The 24788-nt window shown below is 36.0% G+C and overlaps 1 protein-coding gene across 2 annotated transcripts in view; it reads left to right on the top strand.

The window, feature by feature from the left end:
- The window catches only part of LOC128230103 (integrin alpha-9-like), a 29956-nt gene extending 10719 nt beyond the window's left edge, over positions 1-19237 (top strand). The window contains exons 6-20 of one of the 2 annotated variants that reach the window (XM_052942127.1): positions 729-821; positions 1476-1561; positions 5892-5978; positions 6179-6346; positions 9064-9175; positions 9497-9688; positions 10043-10234; positions 10685-10845; positions 12354-12497; positions 13645-14192; positions 14447-14768; positions 15094-15213; positions 15430-15507; positions 16773-16892; positions 17293-19237. In XM_052942127.1, coding sequence (XP_052798087.1) covers positions 729-821; positions 1476-1561; positions 5892-5978; positions 6179-6346; positions 9064-9175; positions 9497-9688; positions 10043-10234; positions 10685-10845; positions 12354-12497; positions 13645-14192; positions 14447-14768; positions 15094-15213; positions 15430-15507; positions 16773-16892; positions 17293-17451 — 2582 coding nt within the window. In that variant the 3' untranslated portion in view covers positions 17452-19237. Of the gene's footprint in view, positions 1-728; positions 822-1475; positions 1562-5891; positions 5979-6178; positions 6347-9060; positions 9176-9496; positions 9689-10042; positions 10235-10684; positions 10846-12353; positions 12498-13644; positions 14193-14446; positions 14769-15093; positions 15214-15429; positions 15508-16772; positions 16893-17292 lie in introns of both variants that reach the window. The other variant, XM_052942122.1, reaches the window with a different exon arrangement.
- Positions 19238-24788: the final 5551 nt, after the last annotated feature.

Raw genomic sequence — 24788 nt, 5'->3', positions numbered from 1 at the left:
ATATAATAATAGAGGAACACTGTAGCTTAAACCTTTATAGCTTTGTTTTATACTTAGTTTATTGGGATAACGTGACTGCGCGTGCAAAATCACACCTGGAAATTAAACTGTTAAAAAGTCTAATAATAATATTTTTGTTTTATTCTGGGGCAGAAAGTTAATTTAGTCAGAATAACCATTCAAAACAAAATGCCTTGAACAATTCAAATTATTAATATTCACCACACTTCGAATGTTCACTTTCTTTCACACTTCTGCATATTTAAACAATCTAGACAAAGTGTACCCATGAATTGTGTTGTTTTTGTACTCGTATTGAACATACGCTACATAAAAATCAAAAGTGTCTGGATTATCGGCACTTTTTCAGTGTTATCTTGAATATGTGTGCCATTAACGTGTGTTGGATTGAACAGTTCGTATCTACTCTGAACAAAATAACTATGGAACTTGGATGTTTCGTACGATGCAACTTTATTACCCAGAAAAAGTGTGGATGTTTTGCACCAATCATACCAATATATATATATATATTCTACATTTTGAACAACGATCACACGTTATTTATCAGTATATAAATATAATGGATCATTTCATTACCTCGGGAAAAAAATATCCATACAAAGAAGGCATGGACATATTTCAATCTGCCTCACCAGGCAACATGACATAGGACATCTTTCCAACAATGCCCTGCTATCATGTTATCATTCACATAATTGTTTTAGGTGGCTTCGTTGACCTGGACTCGCTCCTTGACACGGCAAATGTCATGGAAACAAAGCCGAGCTTAACCAAAGAGACACTGTCTTCTTTAGCTGGTACGTATTGGTATAGTTCAATCATGTTTTGAGAGCAAAAAACAAATCGAATTTACTACTTTCTGCCAGCAGTAACGATCTGTTTAAAAAAAAGAATGCGCTTTTGGTACGTTTGTTTTAAAATAGTCTATTAAGTGTCATATATTTCGATTAAAGGCATATGTTTCACTGTAGGATCACAATACAATCGCACCATAAGCGCCACTCGTGAAATATAACTATTGGTCCTCGGTGGAATAAAATGCAATCTTTCACTGATAAAACAGCTATCCTTCATATCGTGAAAAAGTAACAGATATGATTCAAGGCTCATTGTTGAGACTTGTCCTGTAATGATAACTTAACTGGAATGAAAGAACAAAACTATGAAGTATTACCCTCGATGAAAAGAAACCTTTGAAACTGTAGTTTAAGTGTAATGACACAGTACAGCTCGAGTGAAACAAGCCAACTTAATTATATAGTATTCATACTACTACATTAACTAAAGGGAAAGGCCCGGTAGTCAATCATCTACGAATGCCCTGTGCTAACGGATAATAGGATAATATAACATCATATAAGACAAAGATAGCATTCCTTAATCGAAAACACTGTTAAAACTAGCAGGTATTTACGTATTGGATTGAAGAGTAGTTGTCTTATCATTCGCAGGTTCGGCAGTAACCAGTGGCTTTTACGACGGCGGTCAAGTGGAATACTACGTCATAGGTGTTCCAAGAGCAAATCTTATAGGACAGGTACCATTTGCTCAATCTATGTATGATATTTCTTAATGAGTTTGATAAGGTTTCAGTGTATAAATTAAAATCAAATCAAAGTATCAAAAATGTACTATAATATATATAGACGCACACACTAACACGCGCGCGCACACACACACACACACGCACACACACACACACACACACACACTAATTTAAAGTTAATTTAGAATTTAGCACCGAAAACGTAATGGGATACAGAAAACAAGCAAGATTTACTGAAACGCAAACTTCTCCATGGCCTAAAATATATGTGGAGGCCAGTTTCTAGGGGGTCCGGGGCATGCCCCCCCCCCCGAATTTGTTTTCGCGTTGTGGTCGAAGGTGCATTTTGGCGTATATTTCGTAGTTGCAAAACATTAATGAGCAAAAATATGTTTTTTCATATATCATTGCCTTAAACCGAATTTATCTTAGCTGAAGAAGACAGGTCATAGAAATAAAATATTTATATTTTTATTAATATCCATTCAATATTAATACATGTTTATGTCAAATCCAGAGCTTCACATATGTGTATGCGCAAACAATGTCATCGTCTTGTTATGTCGCTTTCTTCAACACACTTTCCGGGGTCATTAAAAAAACTTTAGATTCCGGCATTTTTGCGACTCAAACACATTGATGACGCGGTCGACGTCTATGATCATGCTCTTGTGGTTGTGGAATAGGGCCAAGGAAGACAACCTGTTGCTTTTTATTGTCGTTCTTAAGAAAAGATGTACTCGTTTCATTTCATTAACCTTTCACGAGAGGCTGATGTAGGTGGCATGGTAAGAAGAAAAAGTGTCAAATGATTTTTGGAGATCAGGGACAAAAGCAGCATAAATTGATGGCAGCATGTCGTCCTGCAGAACGTCCAGTTTTGAAGGCAACACATGCTGTGCATTGTACTGTCTTCATTTCTCAGGATACGGCTTTCCATTTTTTGTACTAAATGAGCAATGAAGACATTGTACAAGGTTATTCTGAAGTAATCAGATGGTGTTTGGACCTCAGGATTCTTCTGTTTTGTTGTCGACCAACTCTCCTTGGCATTAATGTTTAAATGTCGAAGCCTGAGCTTTTATCCTTTTCCTTCATGTAAAGTCCATTCCATACATCAGGATCAGCCCTCCATTCGTTGCACAATTTGACAATGACTTCAACAGCGTATAGTAGATCATTGTCTTCCTTCTGAAGTAGATTTGTCAGCTTCACGGTAGTACCCAAAATGTGTTGCGCCACTACAAGTGAGATTGTGAACTCAAAGCGCAGTAAAGATGTCAAATACTAGCTGGCCTTCTCGTCTCCGTCTACATTAAGTACGTGGATCGCTATGAAGAAACGTATTTGAAAAGTTTCGAGTGCGTCCGCACAACTGGACCACCGTGTTTGACACAACGAGCGAAGATAATTTATCGTTTCCTCTTTCCTTGTGACGTCTCCAAAAAGGAACACTGCTAGCCGTTTCGCTGAATAATCAAACATGAATCCAATGTCGTGAACTTTTGCCATCATAGTTCAGACACAGGGAAAGTTCGAACTGTGGACAAACGCTATTTTCAAGGGACGCGACTTGCAATGCACATAGTTTGCATGCGCCGAATGTTCACGCAGGAGAGCTTTGATGTTGTAGTTGTATTTCTTTAGACCATGCGGTCAAGGATAACCCGTGAAAGTGCAAGCAACGGGGTACTTTTTGTTTTTGCTGAAGGGACAGCACGCGGAAGAGAAGGTGGTGGGATACAAGGAAGTTCGGGTGCGATACCCTAGCTGTTTTTCAAAGAGATCCCTTGCTTTCTTTTACGTGCTCGGTGGCACCGTCGTTACGCTGAGATCTGATCTTCAATACTAGTATTTGGCTCGCACAAAATCGTTCTGTATGTCAGGAGAAGAGAATTTAGCATTATACTGTGGATTCGCTAAATATCAGACAAAAAATCATTATGCGCCCGAACTATTGTGATAAAGTTACTATTTTTTTCCAGATGACCACGCAATGGTTTGTTCTGCTTTGCACAAAGTACAATTATTTAAATGATTCTGGGCAAGATATGCCGAGTTTTGTTTCCTGACGTCTTCGCCGTTTCATAAAGCGCTGTTTATCGACCCACTTTTCCCAGACTGGATTACAGCAGTCGGCACCAGCAGACGCGTCGAGACGGTGCGTTTCATTGGCATGCCGTTTTATAAGCAATGAAATGTTCTTCCAATCCAACATTCCGGCCGTAAATGTTTTCTCCTTTCCGTCCGTGCCACCAAACAAACACAGTACGACGCGTCTCTTATCGTCGAGTAGCTTAACCAAGGTGTTTCTATCAACCATTTTCCGCTTAGTTTTAGCTGTTTACCTTTGGCTCCAAATGCCCAGAAAAAAAGTTAACACACTAAATATTCGATTTATCATTCAAAAGTAAACAAGAAGTATGTTTATTTATAAACAATTTATCTAACCGGGATGGAAACCGGTCTTGGAGGCACGATCTAGCTGTTGTTTGGTATATTCATCTATTGAAGGCATCCAAAATCATGATACGTAAAACTATGTTCAGTCATTTTTGCACCAGCCTGCTTTACCATATCAAATAATAAAGCGCCCGCAGACTTTTACGAAGCCGATAAGAAATGTTTTTAATTAACGGCGTCAAAGCGCAGACTACTGGTATACAACGTTCGATAAATTATATACGGAACATTAATGCCGCGTACAAATGTATTTTAGAGCAGAGGAAAACCATAGATTTGAAATACTCGATTTCCGATATATCAAGGTGAATTTGTTGGAATTTCATATTGTAGTCCCTCATCCCCACTATGTCTTTAATTTTTATTGCAGATTTGGCATTTTTGTTTTTATTTTTGAATTTTCTGAAAAATGTGTAGGCCTAAAGGTCAATCAAATTTATCAAATTATTCTTGGCCTTAACATAGCTTAGGCAGACCAATTGCTCACATTTAGTTGCTTAATATGTGCTGATACATATTAAATATGTTTGTTGGCTTGCAAACAAAAAAAATACTTATTTAATGCGAGTGGTTTGCAAATATTTAGTACTTACAAAAATGTTAAATCAGGACACCGCGTTAGCCGTGATCGTATAGTAGTTAGTACTTCCCGTTGTGGCCGCGACAACCCAGGTTCGAATCCTGGTTACGACATAGTCAGTGACAGTCGATGTCTTGTCGCTGGTGTCATGTTTTTATCCTAATTATAGGTCCTCAGATTTTCAGTTTGGTCAATTTATTTGAAGAATATCACAAAAAAAACACAGCCACTGCTTACATTCGCTACTTTTGCGCGAAGTCATGGTACTAAAAGATTGTGATTGTTGGCATGTTTTAATCTGATACCCTGCTGTACATATCTTCTGAAAGATTAAAGGTATAATCCACCAAACATAGGGGAAATGTATTGTAAAAACATTTGGCCGAAAGACGTCATCCGAGTGCTTACCATACGTGTTGCGCTTATAATATGAACTGGATTTATTTGCATGTAAAATGTTAAATTACGGGGTGTTTTGTGATAACTTTAAGTGAAAATTCAAACATCAAAATCAATTATATAGCCTAATTAACTAGAAGAGATATGTTTAAATTAGATGTAATCTTATGTTGAAAGCCGTGACATTTCTGGTAGACAAAGGAATTGAAGGCAGCTGAGATGTGTTGCAAAAATGAGTTCAGATAAGTAAATATTGAAGAGATGTTTTCACTATCTCTTTTTTGACAGAAATATTGAAATAAAAAATGCAGCCAAATATCGTGATTGTTTAATGTAATTTATTTCAAAATCACATATACATTATTTATACAAACACTACTATTTCGTAGCAAAAGATAGTTTTGAATTTTAAAACCAACCGAAATATACATATACCCACAACGTGTTTTTGTTTGGTTGTTGTTTGTTTATTTTAAATCATTATTTGATATAATCATGAATAAAAAAATAAGGAAGCATATCATTTCAACAGCTCCTGGTTGAGAAATAATTCAGCTTTGGCAAATAATGAGCATGTTCATACTGATTATGCTAGAGAATGAACTCTGCAACGTATAAGTCGTTTGAAATAATAATATGATTATCCCCTTACGAAATATCATAGCGTTTTCAAATAGCATGTTCGATTGACAAAGATGTAAACTGTTAATTGAAAATATAAACAAATAATTTTACAATATATATATATATATATATATATATATATATATATATATATATATATATATATATATATATATATATATATATTCAACGACTCATTCCTTCCAAAAAATCTCGAATTGGCATGTCTAAAACTATCATATGTTCAATCAACAGGTTTTGGTATTTGAAGCCGAGCAGAATCAATACAATTTCGACGTTCCAGCCTTGAAAATCGATCCCGTAGAGGGAGAAGACATGTCGGTAAAGACTTAGAATGTATAGGAATTTACAGGATAAATAATTGTGTCACCGAAGCCAATGTATACCTTAGTTTCAAACGGGATAGTATAATCATATTAAAATTGAATCGAGTGTGTATGACCTTGACAGTTTGACGAATGTTATTTGTAAGGTTGTATTAATAAACGGTATCATAGTTACGTGTTATTTTGATACTTTAGGTTTTGCCAATGAATTCCTACTTCGGGGCATCCTTCTGCACGGCTGACGTGAACGGTGACGGAGCAGATGATCTTTTTGTAGGGGCCCCTCTGCACAGCCCGGAGGGGCCAGATGGGAGGCTCATCATCGATGTAGGAGCGGTGTATCTGTACATGGGACCATTCAATGTAACTATGTTCTTTTTTGTAATGTTTTACTTTAATAGAATGTTATATAAAAGAAATGGAAGGTGCTTTCAAGCCTCTACATCGATGTAGGATTTCCATTTGTGTATCCCTTTGGGGTCAAGCTGACTGTAGTCTGGGTGTGTCTTCTTTATATGTTTGCAAATATAGAACATTTTGCTCCAATGTAGTCCTAATCAGGTTATTGTAGTTTATTCTCTTTGCAATATGATCTGCGAACTGTAAATTAATGTTTGTTTTACATTTATTTTTTTTAACTAGAAAATTAGTTACTTTTCTAGACTTCGCTGTTTGAGATGTTTTCTTGGTTATTCGTTTGATTTAAGTTCACATATGTCCATTAATTCCATCAGGCGTTTATGTTTTGTTTGTTTTATCAGTTCTGTAGAAAATTATATTTGGGAGTCCAATTCCTTAGATTCATGGTTATATATCTATATAATATGCTGTGTCTGTAAAACATTGTTTTTCATATTTCTTTGCGTGTAATATAACAACGGGAAAGGGAATCTGATCATGTTAAGAAACTTGTGAAAATATATTTTACCTTATAGGAACTCCCGCATGCTTTTGGACCAAAAATTAATTTCGCCGTAAATAAATTCGACAATATTTATTTGATATTAATTTTACTCTATGATATCGAGACTGCAGAAAAAAAAGTACAATTATAGTATAAAAAGCATTTTGATTTTAGTGAGGTTCGAACAAACGCCGAAAAAATAGACCGACGCCTTAACCACTTGGCCATATACAAAATGACGGATATTTTGACATTTTAACATTATATTGATAATATCACGTGATATATATGCCAATCAACTAAGCCGTTTATAACGATTATGAAAGTTGTGGTCTTCAAAGACGATATTTGAGCAAAAATCAACATTTGCTGGTGTTCCCGCTTTTTGTATCTTAGTTTTAATACTCCTAATGATTTACCACACTTTATTTAGTAATAACTGCATTTTACAAAACATTTTTTCGGTTCAGATATTTTTGAGTGAAAGGTATATCCGTATTCACAGGTGTGAGTGAGACTCAAGTGTTTTGCGTGAGTGGGACATTTGTGAGTGCTCGGCTAGGCCACTTGAACCGTTCTTGAGGACTTGCTGTAAATACCAATTGAATGAGTGTGAGTGTAAGATGTACATGACAAGTAGAAAAGATGGAATATATCGGAGATTTGGAAAAAATAAGGGAAATCCGCGTTCCCAGACAATATGTAAGAGATCGAGATACTCCATTGGAGTACTCCAATACCTTGGACTTCTATAAAGAAAGCTGATTTTCAAAAGGATTCGCCAATTACATATTTCTTTTATTCGTGATGATCGTGAATGCCCAGCAAACTGGGCTGTTGCAATTCATCCTTCGCTGCAAAGTTAGGCAGCTTTGAGGTTCTTCGCTAAAGGTTCATATCAGGGTGTTTCCCAGCCTACAGTCGGTTGGTTTGTAGTTATTGTGTCATCCTTTATAGCATCGCGACGTGCTGACGTCTTACACCGAGCGTTTCTTATCCAAAAAGAAGTAGATTCATTCGCTAATTCTATCCATGTGCTATTTTTTTATTAAGTGTTTTCAACTTTCAATTTTCGAATGCTTAGATCCGCTTTATGCTGACTACAAAGGCAAACTATATGCAAATACGTATTTAAATGACGTGAAACAATGGAAAACGGCTACATATTAAAAAAACATGCATTATAATGCATTTTGCATCTGTGTTTATACACTCCAAAATCATTTTATAACCCATTTTTTAAAATGTTCACTTCAGTTTCAGACAATTATTGTCGTTTATTTGTCTCCATTTCTAACTATGAGATTATACGTATCTTCCATGGCCGAGAGTGTAAGATAGGTTCATTCCGACCCGAGCGAAGGACAGTGATGAACCTACCTTACACGAGAGGCTATGGTAGATGCTTTTTCTCCCACCTCAGTTAAACAAAATTAAGTAAAAATGTATTTTTTGATGGAACTCTTTTGTGCTTAGTGAAAATAATTGCGTATGGATATGCGATAATTCGTGGTTGTCATGGATATGCGCACAGTGATTCAGATTATGTTAATAGTCAAATCGGTCTTTAATTAAATAGTTCTAAGGAGAGGGAAGCATTATTTATTGAAAGGTGCGTGAAAACTGTTTTATGGTGACATTTGAACAGACGACAGTCTTCAACAAGGGAGTTAATTACAATGTGGTGACCATTAAAAAGTAGATCCATACGGGCATTTTATCTTCGCCCTTGGGCAAGATAAGAATATCTAGCATGGTAAAATTATTGGATCTACTTATCGTTATCTGAGGTGGGAGAAAAACACATCTCAAATAAACATATGTTTACACTGTATACTGTATACACCCCACAATCAAAGAGATCCGATATGATAATGAAAATATAAACATATATATGTACTGTATCGGTCACTTGATGAAGTGGAGTGTTAGCGATGCCTATGAATGCGATCAGATCACTTGAGTGTCACCCAGTTTGTCCCATTTAAGTATCCCTCACGTGAATGTGGTTGGTGTGTGAGTGAGAGAGGTTAACCTGAGTTCGGTCATATACTCATTTAGATCATCTGCCAACCTGCAGAATTATATCATCTTCGAAACTTTATGGCTAAGGTTTCTTTATTCCTCTAGTATATTTACTATTCAAATGAAAGTAAATATATGTTACTTGCAGCAGACTGTACGACCCTTTTATCCCAACCTGACGTTGATTGGCCGAGGGGCGTCGGGTGGCCAATTTGGAACCGCTATTGCATCACTCTATGACACCAGTAAAGACGGATATACAGGTAATTTAAAAAAAACGGAGAAAAGTAAAGCCGTTTCAATATTTTGTATTAAACTTCAGTTGATTATTATACAATATGTTATGCGCCGTCAACCGGGGATACTTATTCGCTACATATAGTCATTTCGGAATAAATTGTAAAATACACAAGTGAAAATGCGTGTTGGTTGAATGTTTCCGGAGTTTTTAGCCGGCATGTACTCAATTTGAAATGCCCTTCTTTTAACCTCTACATTTCCTATGCTATATTTCGACAAGATGGGCTGTCGAATGAGGAGCGAATACTTACCAATGGATCACTCCTAGCATAGTCTTGTTTCAGACATTGCCATTGGGGCCCCATATGAAGATGATCTGCACGGTGCAGTGTATATCTACAATGGTTACAAGAAGGGGCTTTGGCCCACGTTTTCACAGAGGATCGCGGCCATTGCCCTCCCGAATGGGCTTTCACTATTTGGATTTGGCGCTTCTATTGCCAGAGCTGCAGACTTGAACGGTGATGGAATAAAAGGTTGTCTTGTTGTTTTAATATACATTATGTGTGTGAGAGTGCGTGAGTGTGCGCGCATGCGTGTGTGTGCGTACATACGTGCGTGCGTGTGTGCGTGTGAAAACCAATGTGTCAAGGTTTATGTCTCTTCATGAAAAGGCAAAACTACAGCAATCCGACATTTACTGATTTGCCATTACGTCAATCATAAGTTCGTCCCTGTTGCACAATGACTTTGGAATGGATGCTTATTCGTATGTTAAAAAAGGGTATTTTAGATTTGACACTAACAGTAAAGATCATTGAATATTGTTTCTAACTCAAACGTATGATGTTATGAACCCAGTACCAGTAAATAAGAACATATATTTGTAGATACCATTGTCGGGTCGTATTTGTCTGACAAAGCAGTTGTTCTGTACGGCCAACCAGTGATTAGTCTGGAAGCTAAGCTGAGTGTTTTAGATGCCAGTAATGAGCAGAACATTCAGTTTCTCACCAAGAATACAAGCAATGTGAAAGTAAAGGCTTGCTTCAAGTACACATACCCAATGTGCTATAAAATCTGTATGTATGCTATACTACAAGATATATCTTTTTGATGCATTGTGACTTCAGAAAAGTTAAAAACTGGACTTTTTGTCAATCTTAACAAGAATCTTAGACTTACTATAACAATCCTTAAATGTCATTCTACATTTACTGTAACATGTTCGATACTTTTTATTAAGATTATTATCAGAACAACTTTCAAATATGTCATTTTCTACAATGTTAAAGCTGTGTTTTCTTTGGTACCTGTTCCAATTTTAAGACATGTTATGAATAACAAGACAAGTTATCGTATATTGTTTGCATTTTAACTGTATTTGAAAACAATCGTGTGTGTCTTGTTGAGTACATGAATATTTAAAAGAGAAAGTTTTGAGCAGCCTAGGTTTGTTGAGAATATCATCGACAGCAATGATAGCCGCAACACTGTCAATGCTCCGTATATAAACCTGTCTTTTCCATGAGACGTTGGTGTGGTATTTCGACTTGACACCTTAAAGCCAGAGAGGGAACGGGTAGTGTTCAAAAGGACAGGGTCTTCGGAAGCTGGCGCGAACGTAACTGTTCTTTCTGACACGGAAAAGTGCACTATAACATACACTGACGAGTTCCTTCTACTGACAAAAGTAAGCCTTTATTTTATGCTACTGCTTTTGTTCCTGGGTGCAAATACAATTAGTAGTACATTAAAACTACAGAAACACGACCAGCAGTAAAACATACATATAAACTCTGTACAAGGCACAAGGCCAGGGCCAGAGCGGCTCTGAGAGGGAGAGAGAGAGAGATACACACACACACACACACGCGCGCGCGCGCGCGCGCACAACGTACAGACACGACAAACAAACCACGTCTGCACCAGAATAACATTGTCAATAAATCATGGGATAATCAGTCAGTGAAAAACGAGTCTACTGGAGCACGAGATCACTTGGGATTTAAACAAATGCATGTGTACACAACTTCACACGTATCCCAATTATTACAAAATTAACAAGAAATACCTTTGAGAAAAAGATACTCGGTCGTAGTTAACCAGCGGGATGAGTTGTGTCCGAATGGTTTGAGTGTTCGACATGTGCTAAAGATTTTGTTTGTTTAATTGTTGCTGGGTAACTCCTGAGTAATAGCAGTTTTTTAAAGAAATATCAAAACCATACACAGTATAACATAGTATTGCAATGTTTGACTGAGCATGTGTTTTATTTTCAATGCAGGAATGTTTTCACCCCTAAAAATATAACGAAACGCCATGAGTTGTATTCATGGAGCTATTGTATGGCGTCATATTATATGGCCAACAGGAACTGAGCTCTTTAAAACGTTCGTTTAGACTGAAATGATTGCCTTTGAAGGCGGTAAGCCAGTTTGCTTGTGGCTTGCCACTAAACGCTCTTTAAAAATATCAACTTTAATCGAATATCATTATAAAATTAATTTTACAATTTTATACACTAATAGTACATTATGAAAAATAAAATAACTCATACTACTTTCATTTCACCTTCTATATCTGTATGGTCAGCAATTGATCAGCAGTATCCCTCTAGTTCTATATCGTCAGCGTATTGTTGCACTTTAGCACGAGCCGAAATGACGTTTTTGTAAACCAATAACAATTTAGTCCTTAAACAATGTGTATACTATTTCTAGCGTTTGTCTCGTTGTGTTTACCCTTATTTTTCTCGAAAAATCGTTCGCGATTCTTCAACTTTTAAACAATCAGGGATCTAAAGAGGTCATTTCCGATACTCATTTATTTTATTTGACTAATTTTGAAGTGACTAATGTGATTTCTAGCTTTAGTCTATAATGTGATGTCTGCTGGGCTTTAAACGTGTACATTACTATGACAGGTTTTCGATTTGTACTTCGATCAGTGTGGTCCTATTCGATTTATTTTTTTTCAAATTCGGATTCCACTTGGTTAGCGCTACGCCTACAAAATAAATACTCGCTTTTATAAGTGCAGTACCAATAGCCTATCACACATTTTATATCCCACTGTTCTAAACCTATCGAAATGTTATCGATTTGTAAAAACACTTCCAAATGGAATGTATTATACTACAAGTACAATACATATATTCAAACATCAAAAAATGTTGTTGTTTTGTTTTTATATTTCCAGTCACCTAATGATCTTGTCAGCGAAATAAAGATCGAAGCAGAGTACGAGATTAGCAAAATACTCTGTTCCTCTGATATTAGCCCTACAATAAAGAAATTTGATGGCAACAATCCAGGCGACCCCTTGCTATTGTTAGAGCAAAAGGTAAAACAATATTCTTATTGTCTGGACCGGTATTCATAAAGGAACTAAGTGTTACATTTAAACTGGACCGGGTTCTTAAAGCTTCTTTGTGTTACATTCAGTGTTACATTTAAACTTAATAGTTCCAACTTCTTACAATGAATATTAAAGTATTTTAAATTTCTTTTTCCAGCAACATCTAAATTTCTAATAGTTTGCCATTTCCCCTAAATCCATTAAAAACCCCAGTCTGCCACAACGTAAAAAACAAATGTGGGCATGCTTCATAAATGCAAGACATATAGTTCATGGCCTTAATCTGTTATGCTGTTGTTGTATTATCTTGATTTCATACACGTAATGAAATCTATAAGGCTCGTCTATCATTAATTCACATATCGATTTTCGTGATGGTTTTGTTTATATTTGCATCAATCTTAGTAAATTTGCATCTTGATCTCAATAGTCATGTTCATTTTCTTCTATGAGTATTTGATTCTTACATTTTATGTTACGATTGTATAACGCATGCTCTTCAAATAACTCTCTGAGTTTTTGTTATTCAATCTGTTTCAGATGCAACAATTGGTAACATTCTTTGCTGCTTTTTTATTTCCGTTTTAGTAGCTTATATACATGTCAGTTTTCTGGCTAGGTTATTTAAAAGAAGGGGCAATCACTCGGGAAGGGAAGAAGCATTTTTAAGGGGAAATCATAGATCATTACAGGGGCACTGTTGTATGTGAAACACTTTGAAAATGCACGTTCGTATGAAATACGCATTTCAAACTTCAGAGTTCTAGCCAGAGTACTGCTTGTAATGATAGTTCTAGATTCTATGTATGCCTAGTATGTTAGACAGAATTGATAAATAGTAAATAAACATAACTATGATTTAGATTTTTGAATAACTAATATCAACTACAGATTAAAACATTGAAAAAAACATCTCTGTTAAACCCAATTATGATAAACATTAGCATAAACAAACATGACTCAATGAGTGGGTAAGGTCTCACTATCATATACTTTTTCATTTGTACCCATTCGTGTTGAAAAAAAAATCACATGATAACGCAATAATACCTACAATGATTTGTTTGGTTTAAAGAAAAATATATACAATTAATGCATGTGTTCTTACGTAATTATTAATGTTAATCTTCAGGTTCAGTTCAGGAAAGATTGTCCAAACAATATCTGCAAGACGAACCTCCATCTGACCACCAAAGCTCATTATCAAAGAGCAGATGGATTTCTTGTAATCGGTACGCCTGATTTCTCTGTGGATGTCTACATTACCAAGACCGGAGATCCTTCTTATGGCTCCATTTTCTACCTGCTTGTACCGAACTTTTTGAATTATGTGAGAGTAAATGAACAAATGGGCGATGGTGAAGTAAGCTGCTCTTTGATCACCAAAGGGAGTAATGTTGGTCCACAAAGTCGGTACGAGTGGTTGGGTTTTTTACAACGAACAAACTTTACAGAAGAAAATGATACAAGTTCTGTTCTGATGTGCTTATTTGGTAATCCGATGTACAATGACAGCGGGGTAAAGGTCACTGTTCGATACAAACTACCAAGCCACATCACGACAGATAGATTTGAGGTTCGCACATTTGCAACATCTCTTAGTGAAGAACTGAATGGTATTGACAACGAAGAAATGCTTGAAATCAAAATGAAGCATGTATATACAACACAATTGTCAGGGTAATGTATGAGTTGCATATACATGTTGTAAACTAACATATGAATTCATAAAAGACGTATTTCGTGAAATATTCATTAGTTGGATTGCTAAATTAACAGTAAATCAGATTGGTAGTTTATAAACAAAAAGGTTTGTATTGAATCCTTAAAATTTCTTAAAATATATTTGCACGCAAGAAAAGGTTTAAGCTCAATTGCAGAAATAATTCCGTTGTGTTAAGTACCATGACGGTTACAAATTAATTATATTTCAGTGTTTCATCTCTGGAGTCAATATTCATAAGCGATTTAAAACTTCAAGATACTGTTGAACACACGTTCGCCTTTGGTAACCTTGGACCGAGCCAAGTTCCAGATGCTGCGGTTTCAGTTCATATTCCTCAAGTTCAGAGGGACGGCAAAGCCCTTCTTTGGTTGAACAGGACTAACGTCAGGTGTAGTTCGCCTTGTTCAGTAGAATGCCAGTTACAGGGAAGCAGTGTGTTCCCAGATGTGTTCATGGATGTGATTGGTCGACAATGGATTCACAACACCAGAACCGAACTGGACCCAGCCCTGCCGGACATAAATCACCTGGTACAGTTAGCCATGCCAGTACATATGTCACGACGGTGTGTCGCCTCTGCAGTAAAATAGTCTTTCTTTCAGGATTGCGTTACCTTAATGATCTTCAAGTCACGAAATGACGTTTTTACAAGTACACTTTTTTCACTTTCACACCAGCAACTACGTGTGACCTGATCATTATTGCAATATCTCTTATAAAGAAAAAAAAAAAAAAAGTTTTTTTTTTTATTCTAGTGACGACTGGTTGTTTTTTTTATTGCATCTTTATAAATACTATATACATTGTACCTGAATCTGAACATCTGAATGCATTGTTGTTGTTTTTTTTTCGCAGGATTGCAGTACGTCTACGTGTACATCGCTTTATTGCTCCGCAAAAAACATCCGACCTGAAAACAGTATGGTGGTCATTCTGAAGTTCAGTGTATCTCAGCTATTTGGAACCCTAGCAAAGGTCGGGAGCTTTGACATTAAAACCGCATTTGCATACATTGCTTGTTTATTTCAATTGATAAAAACTGTGTCGAAACCCTTGCAAAAATAAAGAACCGAATTTAAAATACAAGTTAAATTCAACTGAATGATTGTCAAAAGTTGTTACTAGTATTTCAAAAATGAAATTGTTATTCAGATAATTTTAAAAATGTGCAAGACTTGTTATATCTTTCAGACCCGGCAGACAATACCATTTTTATCTCGGGCAAACACAACAGACACAGGGACTAGCAAACCAGAACTAGAGGCAAAGGTATGAGAGAGAGAGAGAGAGAGAGAGAGAGAGAGAGAGAGAGAGAGAGAGAGGGACAGTGAGGGACAGAAAGGGAGGAGAGAGAGAGAGAGAGAGAGAGAGAGAGAGAGAGAGAGAGAGAGAGGTGGGAGAGGGAGAGCGATGGAGGGGAGAGGGAGAGCGAGAAGAGGGAGAACGAGAGTGCGTGCGTGCGTGCGTGCGTGCGTGCGTGCGTGCGTGCGTGTAAGATAGAAAGTAAAATCGAGAAGAGAGATGGAGATGGAAAGATGTAAACGGTGGAGCTAGTGTGCCAGTTATTTTATGTGCGTATAGGTAGATTACGAAATTTAGCCATTATCAATTCATCTAGCTAATACATTGTCATTAAGATAAAACATTGCCTTGAAAACGTGAATAAAGTACGGTGAAAAACAAACAGTCATCTCATTATTATTAGTATGACGGCCTTTGTTAGCACAAAACGAGCACACATTATAATATATTATATCAATGTGTGGCAGGCGCTACAAGCATGATTTTACTGATTTACAATTCTGTTTACTAGCAATAGAAATCGAAATTAAACATATTTTGAGTGGCCCCAAACTGTACCGGTTGTTATCTAAGAATATGGAATGTAAATCGTTTTTTTAGATAAGTAGTTAGTTGCATAACAGTAACTAATACACCTATATTTACTAGAATGTATGCATATTAATTTTATCTCGCAAGTTAATTGTTGGTGTAAAGTTAATTGAATGAGGCCCGATCTTGGCTGAGGACTTTTTCACTCTGTGTAATAGGTAATGTAAGGTAGGGTCTTTTAGTCAACATATTTTCGTTTTTTTATGCTTTGATGGGCATATGAACGCAATTGGGCTGGTCAAAGTACACTTTAACCACCCCAACTGCGTCCATTGCCCGACAATGGCATCACTTCCGCAATTCATTCCTTAAATTAACGTATTTTCTTAAAGTGGCCCTTTAATTTGCACTTTTTTTAAACCGTATAACACCATAAGTCCCATTTTGTTACTCCGGCGCATTAATTTAATTTATGTCATGTCGAAGTAGATCTTACGATACCTGATTTTGATTTGCGGTATTTAAGTCTGCATTCGGTCTACAACCTAAAAATTAACACGTCTGAAATCGAAAAAAAATCTTAATAACGGTCGATTCACGAACATTTATATTTTCAGAAAACCATTCGCCAATGGACCATACATTATTTGAAGCGAGTGGATTAAAGTTACATTCTTCTACACGATTCTGTTCTATTTCAGATCATCACAAAAGTAGTCCCAAAGCAGCCGTTAAAACAGGAAGTGGAATGGTGGGTGATACTCCTCAGCATCTTGGGAGGAATCATTTTCATAGGAATTCTCGTTTTCATTCTGTATAAGGTTTGTGACTTCAAATTTCAACTCAAAATATTGTTTACATTCCTTGTTGAAACCTAGGTGCCATTTTTGTGTTTGTTTAGAGTTAAGCTACTTGGCTTGGCCATGTAGATTCCTTTTTTATTAAAGGAAACAGACTGTTATATATTTGTTATTAATCTAAGTTTGCTTAAAACATGACATGCTTACGAATTAGTACATGATTTATACATGTTTTAAGTATATTTTCTTCTTGAATTTCCAATGAGTGAACATAAAAATGTAAAAGATTCGGCGTTCATACGAACTCGCTTGTAGTTTGTAACTGATTATGAATCCATACTTGACCCCGAATTCATGACGATCAATGTTGGTACAAATGTCCTTAACATTCTTCTACTAGCAAACATTGTTTCTGCTTTAGTGTGGCTTCTTCAAGCGAAAAACACGAGAAGACATGGTGAGGAAACTCGAAAAGCAACAAAACACAAGTAAACAGTACGAGCCAAAAGATTCTTTCACCGACAGTGAAGAGGGCGTTATTGATAACGGAGAGACACTTCCTGGGAAACCGAAAGTGTGAAAAATGAGAACTAAAACGAACAGGAAAGGTGTAAAGGATAAAAAAAATCATCAGAATTTCTAAATTGTAAAAAGAAGAAAGGTTAAAAAATAAAGTGTAAAAAAGGGCAATATCATATCGTAAAACAGAAATAAATGAACGATAAAAGAAACTAAATGTAATATAAATGTAAAGATCATAAAAGGAATCACAATTGAAATTTAAGGTTCTGTAACGTTTGACATATTATTTTGTCAAAGTTTTATCAATGGTTTCTTGTTGAGGTTACATGTAAACACATCTAAGATATGAATGTGCCTGTGTATTATAGCATTAACATATTAAACTGATAATTATTGGCAAAATGATTGATGTTATTACGAAAACTGAAACGATATTAAAAGGTTAGAAGGTAGGCATGTGTGAATTTTTGTGAAACATTCTGATCTGAAACTCATCAATGTGCAAAGGTCCTAGTTTCGAATATTCTAGCACTTGTAGCTCTTGTCGTGTACGTATTAGTTTATATTACCATATCTGCGGTTTGAATTATATTTTTTCTGCTTTGTATGGCGCATCTTTTGCAACATGTATTATGATTATGCTAAGTCATTCTTTGTATGGGTTATATTTCGAACTTTGTTTGTAAATGTAATTTGTTTTCATTGATATATAACAGTGAAATCTAGAGCATTTGTATAAAAGGCCCAAAGAAAACTTACAACGGTAAAGGTAATTTTTATTTTACGTCGCAATGATGAACATTTAAGACAAGCCCTGTGGTGCTTGGAGCGACGGAAAAATAACATTTTTAGGCTGTAGGCCGCTAGGCCTGCAGACTTTTATAACCGTATCTCGGATATCGCATCGGCAGATCGACATAACATTTTTCACTATTGGCGAATTAATGCGCGCACGGGCGTATCAACCCCAGCGCGGTTTAAACTGCGGTGGTCACCGACCTAATTTACATTTACATTCACATCGAACATACCTCGTAGGCAATAGCTACGGACTGCGTTCTGCATATTAATAAGCTTGCTATAAATAACGCTGTAATGAGTCCTTAATCTATGTTATGCGGTTAATACAGTTCGAATAAGCTGCGTTTTGCGTAATATAACGCAATTTAATTGTACAATAACCAATTATTTTAATATCGGCGAGTTACAGAACGCAATATAAAAAGCAGAATCCTATATACCTCTGTTTCGATTTTGCTTCGGCAGCAGACCGATAATATCTACATGTACACTGTAGTTTAAAATAGAATGTGGGTCATCGTATTCGGACAGGTGTACTCCCCGGAAATAAACTCTGCGAAGTCGTCAAAACCTGGAAAACATATAGATCATATTATGATGCAATTTTAATTAAGCGTTTAATATAAATTCATAATATTTTAAATGAATGCATCATTTTATCCTACAATCATTATCTTGGGGGGATTTAGTTATTTCATGAGTACATTTTCTATGTTTTAAATTTCTTGACATTTTTTATTGAGATTGTTAGTTTATATTTGTGTTTGTAAAATGTATGTCGTATAAAACCATTATCTTGTTTAAGAACATACTAACAACCTTTTAACCATTAATAAATGAATATTATACACTTTTACCACTCAAATTAAATGGCGTAAAACGTTGACAGGCTATCGACCTGCTACAATTTGTGTCATAGCCATGTAATGCCGAACGGAAAGTATGTAAATATTTCTCAGTTTGTCTCAGTAATTTCAGTCCATATTTTGAGCATGTAGCATGATGCATATGCATATAAAAAAAAATAAAAACCTGATATAATCTGTTCAAGTAAATCTGTTCATTTTATCCACGAGTGATATACGTTGAGGGCATAATCAAGATACATGTATGTACATCAAACATACAGGAAATAAATAGTATGTGGGTGATTCGAGCCAGAGGTATTTGGCGTTGTAGAAAGAAGGCTTAAACATTAAACTAATTAATATGCCCAATGCATTTTGTTGGGATGCATTTGGTTTAGCTGGCATACCCTGGTAGTAAATTAAATACGTCCAAGTCAAGTTTCAAGTGTAGAGTAGATTCTACTAAAATTTCCTTAATGCCTTTTCCGTGGCAGTGCATTGTTCATTAAGGGTTTAATATGATATTGAGAATTACTCAATACTTTATAAGTAACGGTTTGGCGTAGTCCACATTTCAAGTGACTTATACTGCATGGTCTCATTGAGAATCAACTTTAAACTCTAAAAGTGTTCGCGAAGGAAATTATGAGCGAGCATATACTATCTTTAAATTTTTATGTTAATAATTATGTTTTACAATTACAAGACTATACTCACAAAACGTTACAGACCGAAAGCCATTCAACGCTTTAAGCGCTTTGATTTGGTGACTGTATAGTCCTCCGTGTCAATACATATTTTCAAAAAAGTGTGCGAGTTCAATATTTATATGAAAAACTACAGCGACAAGTACAGTAGTCGAAAGTTGAAAGTGACACTCTTATTAAAAATAAATACATACTACTTTCTAGTCATTGCATGAAAATAGTAATTACTGATAACAGTTACATTTGTAACCGTGTATTTAATAGCTGAAAACGCAAAAATATTAAATGATTGGTGAGTCCTAAAATTGATGAGTCCTAAAAGATTTGCAATGATCTACTATTGACTCAAAGGGTAGAAATACCGTGTTTTCTGCACCTTTCTTTCAAATTAAACTCGGTTCTTCATAAGAACCATTGTTTTCGATATTTATTCACCCTTCGGTAAATTAAAACAATTCTTAAAAATCTTATTTGGAGTAAAAGCGCATCTTCAAACATAATCCCCGTTTTATGACACAGGGTCAACACCAAAGACAACACAAAAACTAACAATCACACATCAAAAACACGGAACAACACTACAAAGGTCCACAGACAACACACTATATATATATATATAATATATATAAAAAAACTAGGAGTGTTTATCAAGGAGTGTTAGGTATCGCCTTGGAACGGTCAGTATAATATTAATTTACTGGGGTTTTAAACTAGTTTGTGTGCACCGCCTCACTCTTATCCCAACAATTTCGAATAAGGTAAAAACCTAAATGGTAAATAAAAAAAAAAACTAGATATTATCAAAGAGTGTATTAACTTCAGGAAACTTAATAATAAAACAAATAATAGTAAACTAATAGGTAAACCTTCAGTGTGATACTAATTAACAATTCATAGCTTGGAGATTACTTACCATTGAAGCGAATGTAAGGTCAAAGAGGCCTAGCTATGACTCTGACAAAAACTGATTCATCCGCTGAAATCTCATACCCCGGAAACAACTTTACAGTAATGTTAACAAATGTACAAAAAATAAAAAAGACTTTTCTGAACGTATATGTATAATGTATTCGTACACAAAACATGAAAGCGTTTATTCTGAAACTTTCATACCGAGATATTTTTACTCGCTGGTATCTCGCAATTCTAAATTCAGTGTGTTAAGTGCATACTCTCGACGAAAAGCCATTCGTCTTATGTCTATTTTCTGTATATTAATTTATTTATTTCAATCTCATCAATGCATTGTACATACATGAATAAAAGTACATTCAGCAAACAGTACATACAAGTGCATTGCCACTCTAGTTAGAGTTATAAGAGACTATCAATTTTATATACAACTAAGACACATATCAATATATCTTTATACAGATATGAGCAAAATACGGTTGCTAATCCTTTTTTAAAAACTGCTTTTAGACAATGAAAACAAAATTCTGATAGTGTAAATTAGTACTAATGCACAAATAAGAAATAGGATTAAGATACGAAATATGATCAGATCATTTGTGGTCGGATTAGCAAAGCCATTTTACATATGACTTAGAAAGTGACTAAGCTATTTTTATAAAAGGGAGATATTATCTACATAAATTCTAAAATTATCTATGAATTAAAATAGCTAAACATCACATACACAGTGTTTTGATATGTGCTGTCAGCTAAATTAAACTTTTGATTCAAAATACCAACAGCAGATAGCAAATCATGTTGGTATGTGTTGGTTTGTATTTATATATATACACACACTACCTGTGCAAGAGATCAGTTCTGGCTTTTAGAATCAAGTAAAAAATAATGGCACTTATTTTCGTTGGAGAGAACAAAGTTCAATTTGTCTTGATCACACATTACTAAATGATACATCAAGCTCAATGGCGTTTCTAACAATATCATTTCTGCAAATCTGGTAAGAAGGACAGTGAAAAAAGACATGAATTTCATTTTCTATGGCAAGTTTACATATAGGACATAAACGTAGATTTTCAGGGATGTTTTCATATCTTCCCGTTTCCAACCTATGTGGAGCAACTCCACACCTAAATTTTGCCATTGCTGACTTGTGCTTTCTAGTTCTATTGGAGCATATAACATAGTTTTCAGTTTCATATTCAACCTTAAGTAGCCTATATGTTCTAAGTTTATTTCTTTCTTGATCAGATGGGCCTATTACATTATTCATACTGGCTCTCCATTCCTCAATGAACTTGTTCATAGTCCATTGTATTTTTTTTCACAAAAATGTTTTGAGGACATATTTTCACATCTATCCAAATGTTGAAGTGAAGTAATATAAATTATTTATGACAGATGGTTTTTATATTGAAACTGCCAATTTTTACATCTATTGCTACTCTTATTACAACAGAATTTGAAAATTTTATAATTAACTCTATTTGTAACCATTCGATTAAGCCTATGCCATTGTTACACAGATCTCCACTTTTTCACCTGTGGGGGCTGCCAACCAAATTTCCTATAGAGAGCATTGTCGGGCGTGTATCTACCCGTACCAACAAAAAACCTCATGGCTCGACTCTGAACAGCGTTTATACAAGAACATGATATACTCTGTATGTTTAATAAACACACCATATTTCGTATACAATGAGGATTGGGTATTGAAAAGTAAGAGGGTATGAAACTGATGAAAACTGATGAAAACCATAAAGCAGACGTAGTTCTAATATTATTGACAGTGATATATCGCTTTTAAAAGACCCACTACTCATATTTAAACCAAATACCCCTCTGTTCCTGGGGAGGGGACGCGTGTTCAACGTTCCTTCTCCTCTAGAGCCGAATCTTGTACTTTCAGTACTTTGATTTAAACTCGCTGTCTAAGGGCATGGCCTCATCCGACCCGCGAAGGCGCAGCATAGGGTCCACGTAGAGGTTTTGAGGTCGTGCGTGGTCCTCAATGGGTTGCGTGCACTTCGCAAGTAATTTCAAGGTACATGACCGCCGTGTAGCCTTCTTTTTCCCACGTGGGGAAAAAAATGGACAAGCACATCATTTGGCGATGATTTGTCGCGACTACCACGTGACTGGTGTGCCGGGGTACGTGGGTAGAACTTGCAATTGCTCCTCGTTATTTGCAGGGTATACACTAGAGAAAAGCTACGCCTTCCCCATTCCCTTCGCTGCAGTGTGACTCTTGGTTTTGCGGCCGCCATCTCTTTAGCAGTCTCAACTTGAGTGACAAGCAATTCTCGCCCTTTTATAATCAAAGCGCGAGGTGCTGAAAGACTATCTGCGGGCAAATATGTGAGAGTTGCAAATTTAATTTGAACTATGGGAATGGGTGAAGGGCACATAGATAAAGGTGAAAAATGTGCCAAAGGCCAAGAGCGCTTGTGCCCACACTATGCGAGGAAACAACAATATCTATATCTATTTTATGGCGTCTTGTGTCATTTTGTTTATGTAAATGTCACTTCAATCGTCGTAATCCCCCATCCCCCTGTATTTAGTGTTATAATGCATGCCCCTTTAAATCATTTCTAAAGATTTTTCGTTGCTTTGATTAGATATCATACGATAAGAAAATACAATACAGTCGAAACTCGATGGCTCGATATTCTTGGGACCGGCCAAAATACTTCGAGCCTCGACAATATCGAGCCAAGCGGGATTGCTTATAGAATGTTATTTTTTTTATTCGTTACAAAAAGTCTTGTTTACATCGTTTGTTATTGGCTACGCTATCTCCACAAGAGAAGAGAAGATTATTAATTAGATGTAGTTACACATCGTAAAATTCGTAACATGACTTCTTCGATACTTAGAAAATATCATTTGATTTTTTTTATTTATTATAAAAATACAGTTATGCGAAAACAACAAACAAGCAATTTTAAACAGTGGGTAACACAAACATAGCTTATAAGTTATATCAAAATCCATAGACATTTAAAGATGGATAACAATTAGAACTTAAAGTGATAGCATGTTTAATCAAACTATTAAACCATTTAAATTTGATAATATATTCTTTCTTGAGACCGCGAAAATGACTTCGAGCGTGGAGAAATATCGACCCTCAAGATATCGAGCCATCCGATCGAATTGTATATGAACAAAGAGTAAAAAAATCGGTCCTTTTAATCTAGTTTGAGCCAACGAGGATATCGAGCCATGAGATATCGAGCCAACGAGTTTCGACTGTACATCATATATATCATTTCCTTTAATGAACATACACGTTTTGTTTAAGGAAAATCATTTTTTACAAACAACTTCAGCAATAATTCCATTTAAAATGTACAGCTTATCACTTCAGTTGACGTATCCTCATGTATTAAAGTTACAATGCATGCCCCTTTCAATCGCACAGGGGAGTATCACGTAATAGCTATAGTACATCGGCCGAACAAGATGGCGAATAATTCGCCCGCTTCAACGTATAATTTCGGCATTTACGGATGGTGAACATTAAGGTAGGATAGGTGCAGAGTACCCGCATTGTAACGCAGTTTACTTGCGTGTTATTTTGTTTTTCGGAGCTTAGTTTCTGTGCTACATTGTCCGTATAAGTCTGAATTCCGTGGGTTTTAGCGCAAAAACCAGGTTTATGAAACAAATATCTACAAAATATTGATTAAATTGCAAATGTGAAGGATTTGCCATATCAAAAATCGTAAAAAAAATCCGTCAACGTACAATTATTTGGACTACATCAAACGTATGCATAACTCACTGTCGTATCAGGGCATGTGTGTTATGCACCAGTCAATTGTTACCACGGGCCCTTAAGGTTCGGGGTATACCAGGGATAACCAGGGGAATGGGCCCTGTTTTTACCTTTCCGGTGGCTCCGTAGTGCCGGGTGAATGCGGTGGGTTTGTCTTCGCACTAAATACAGCGGGGAATGAGCCTTACCTAGGGTTCCTGGGGTGCGGGGGCATTTGGCGGTGATTTTACTTCCAGTTCGTTCCCGCAGGGCGGGGATTTTACCCGGGCTGGGCTAGACCAAAAGTCAAAGTCCCCGCTATTCCCCGGACCTAGTGGGGCCGTGGTTACAAATGACTGGTGCA

Source organism: Mya arenaria, chromosome 1 (assembly GCF_026914265.1).
Source record: "Mya arenaria isolate MELC-2E11 chromosome 1, ASM2691426v1".
Lineage (NCBI taxonomy): Eukaryota > Metazoa > Mollusca > Bivalvia > Myida > Myidae > Mya > Mya arenaria.
Note: the sequence above shows the minus strand (reverse complement) of the source record. Positions and strands in the feature narration are given on the sequence as shown.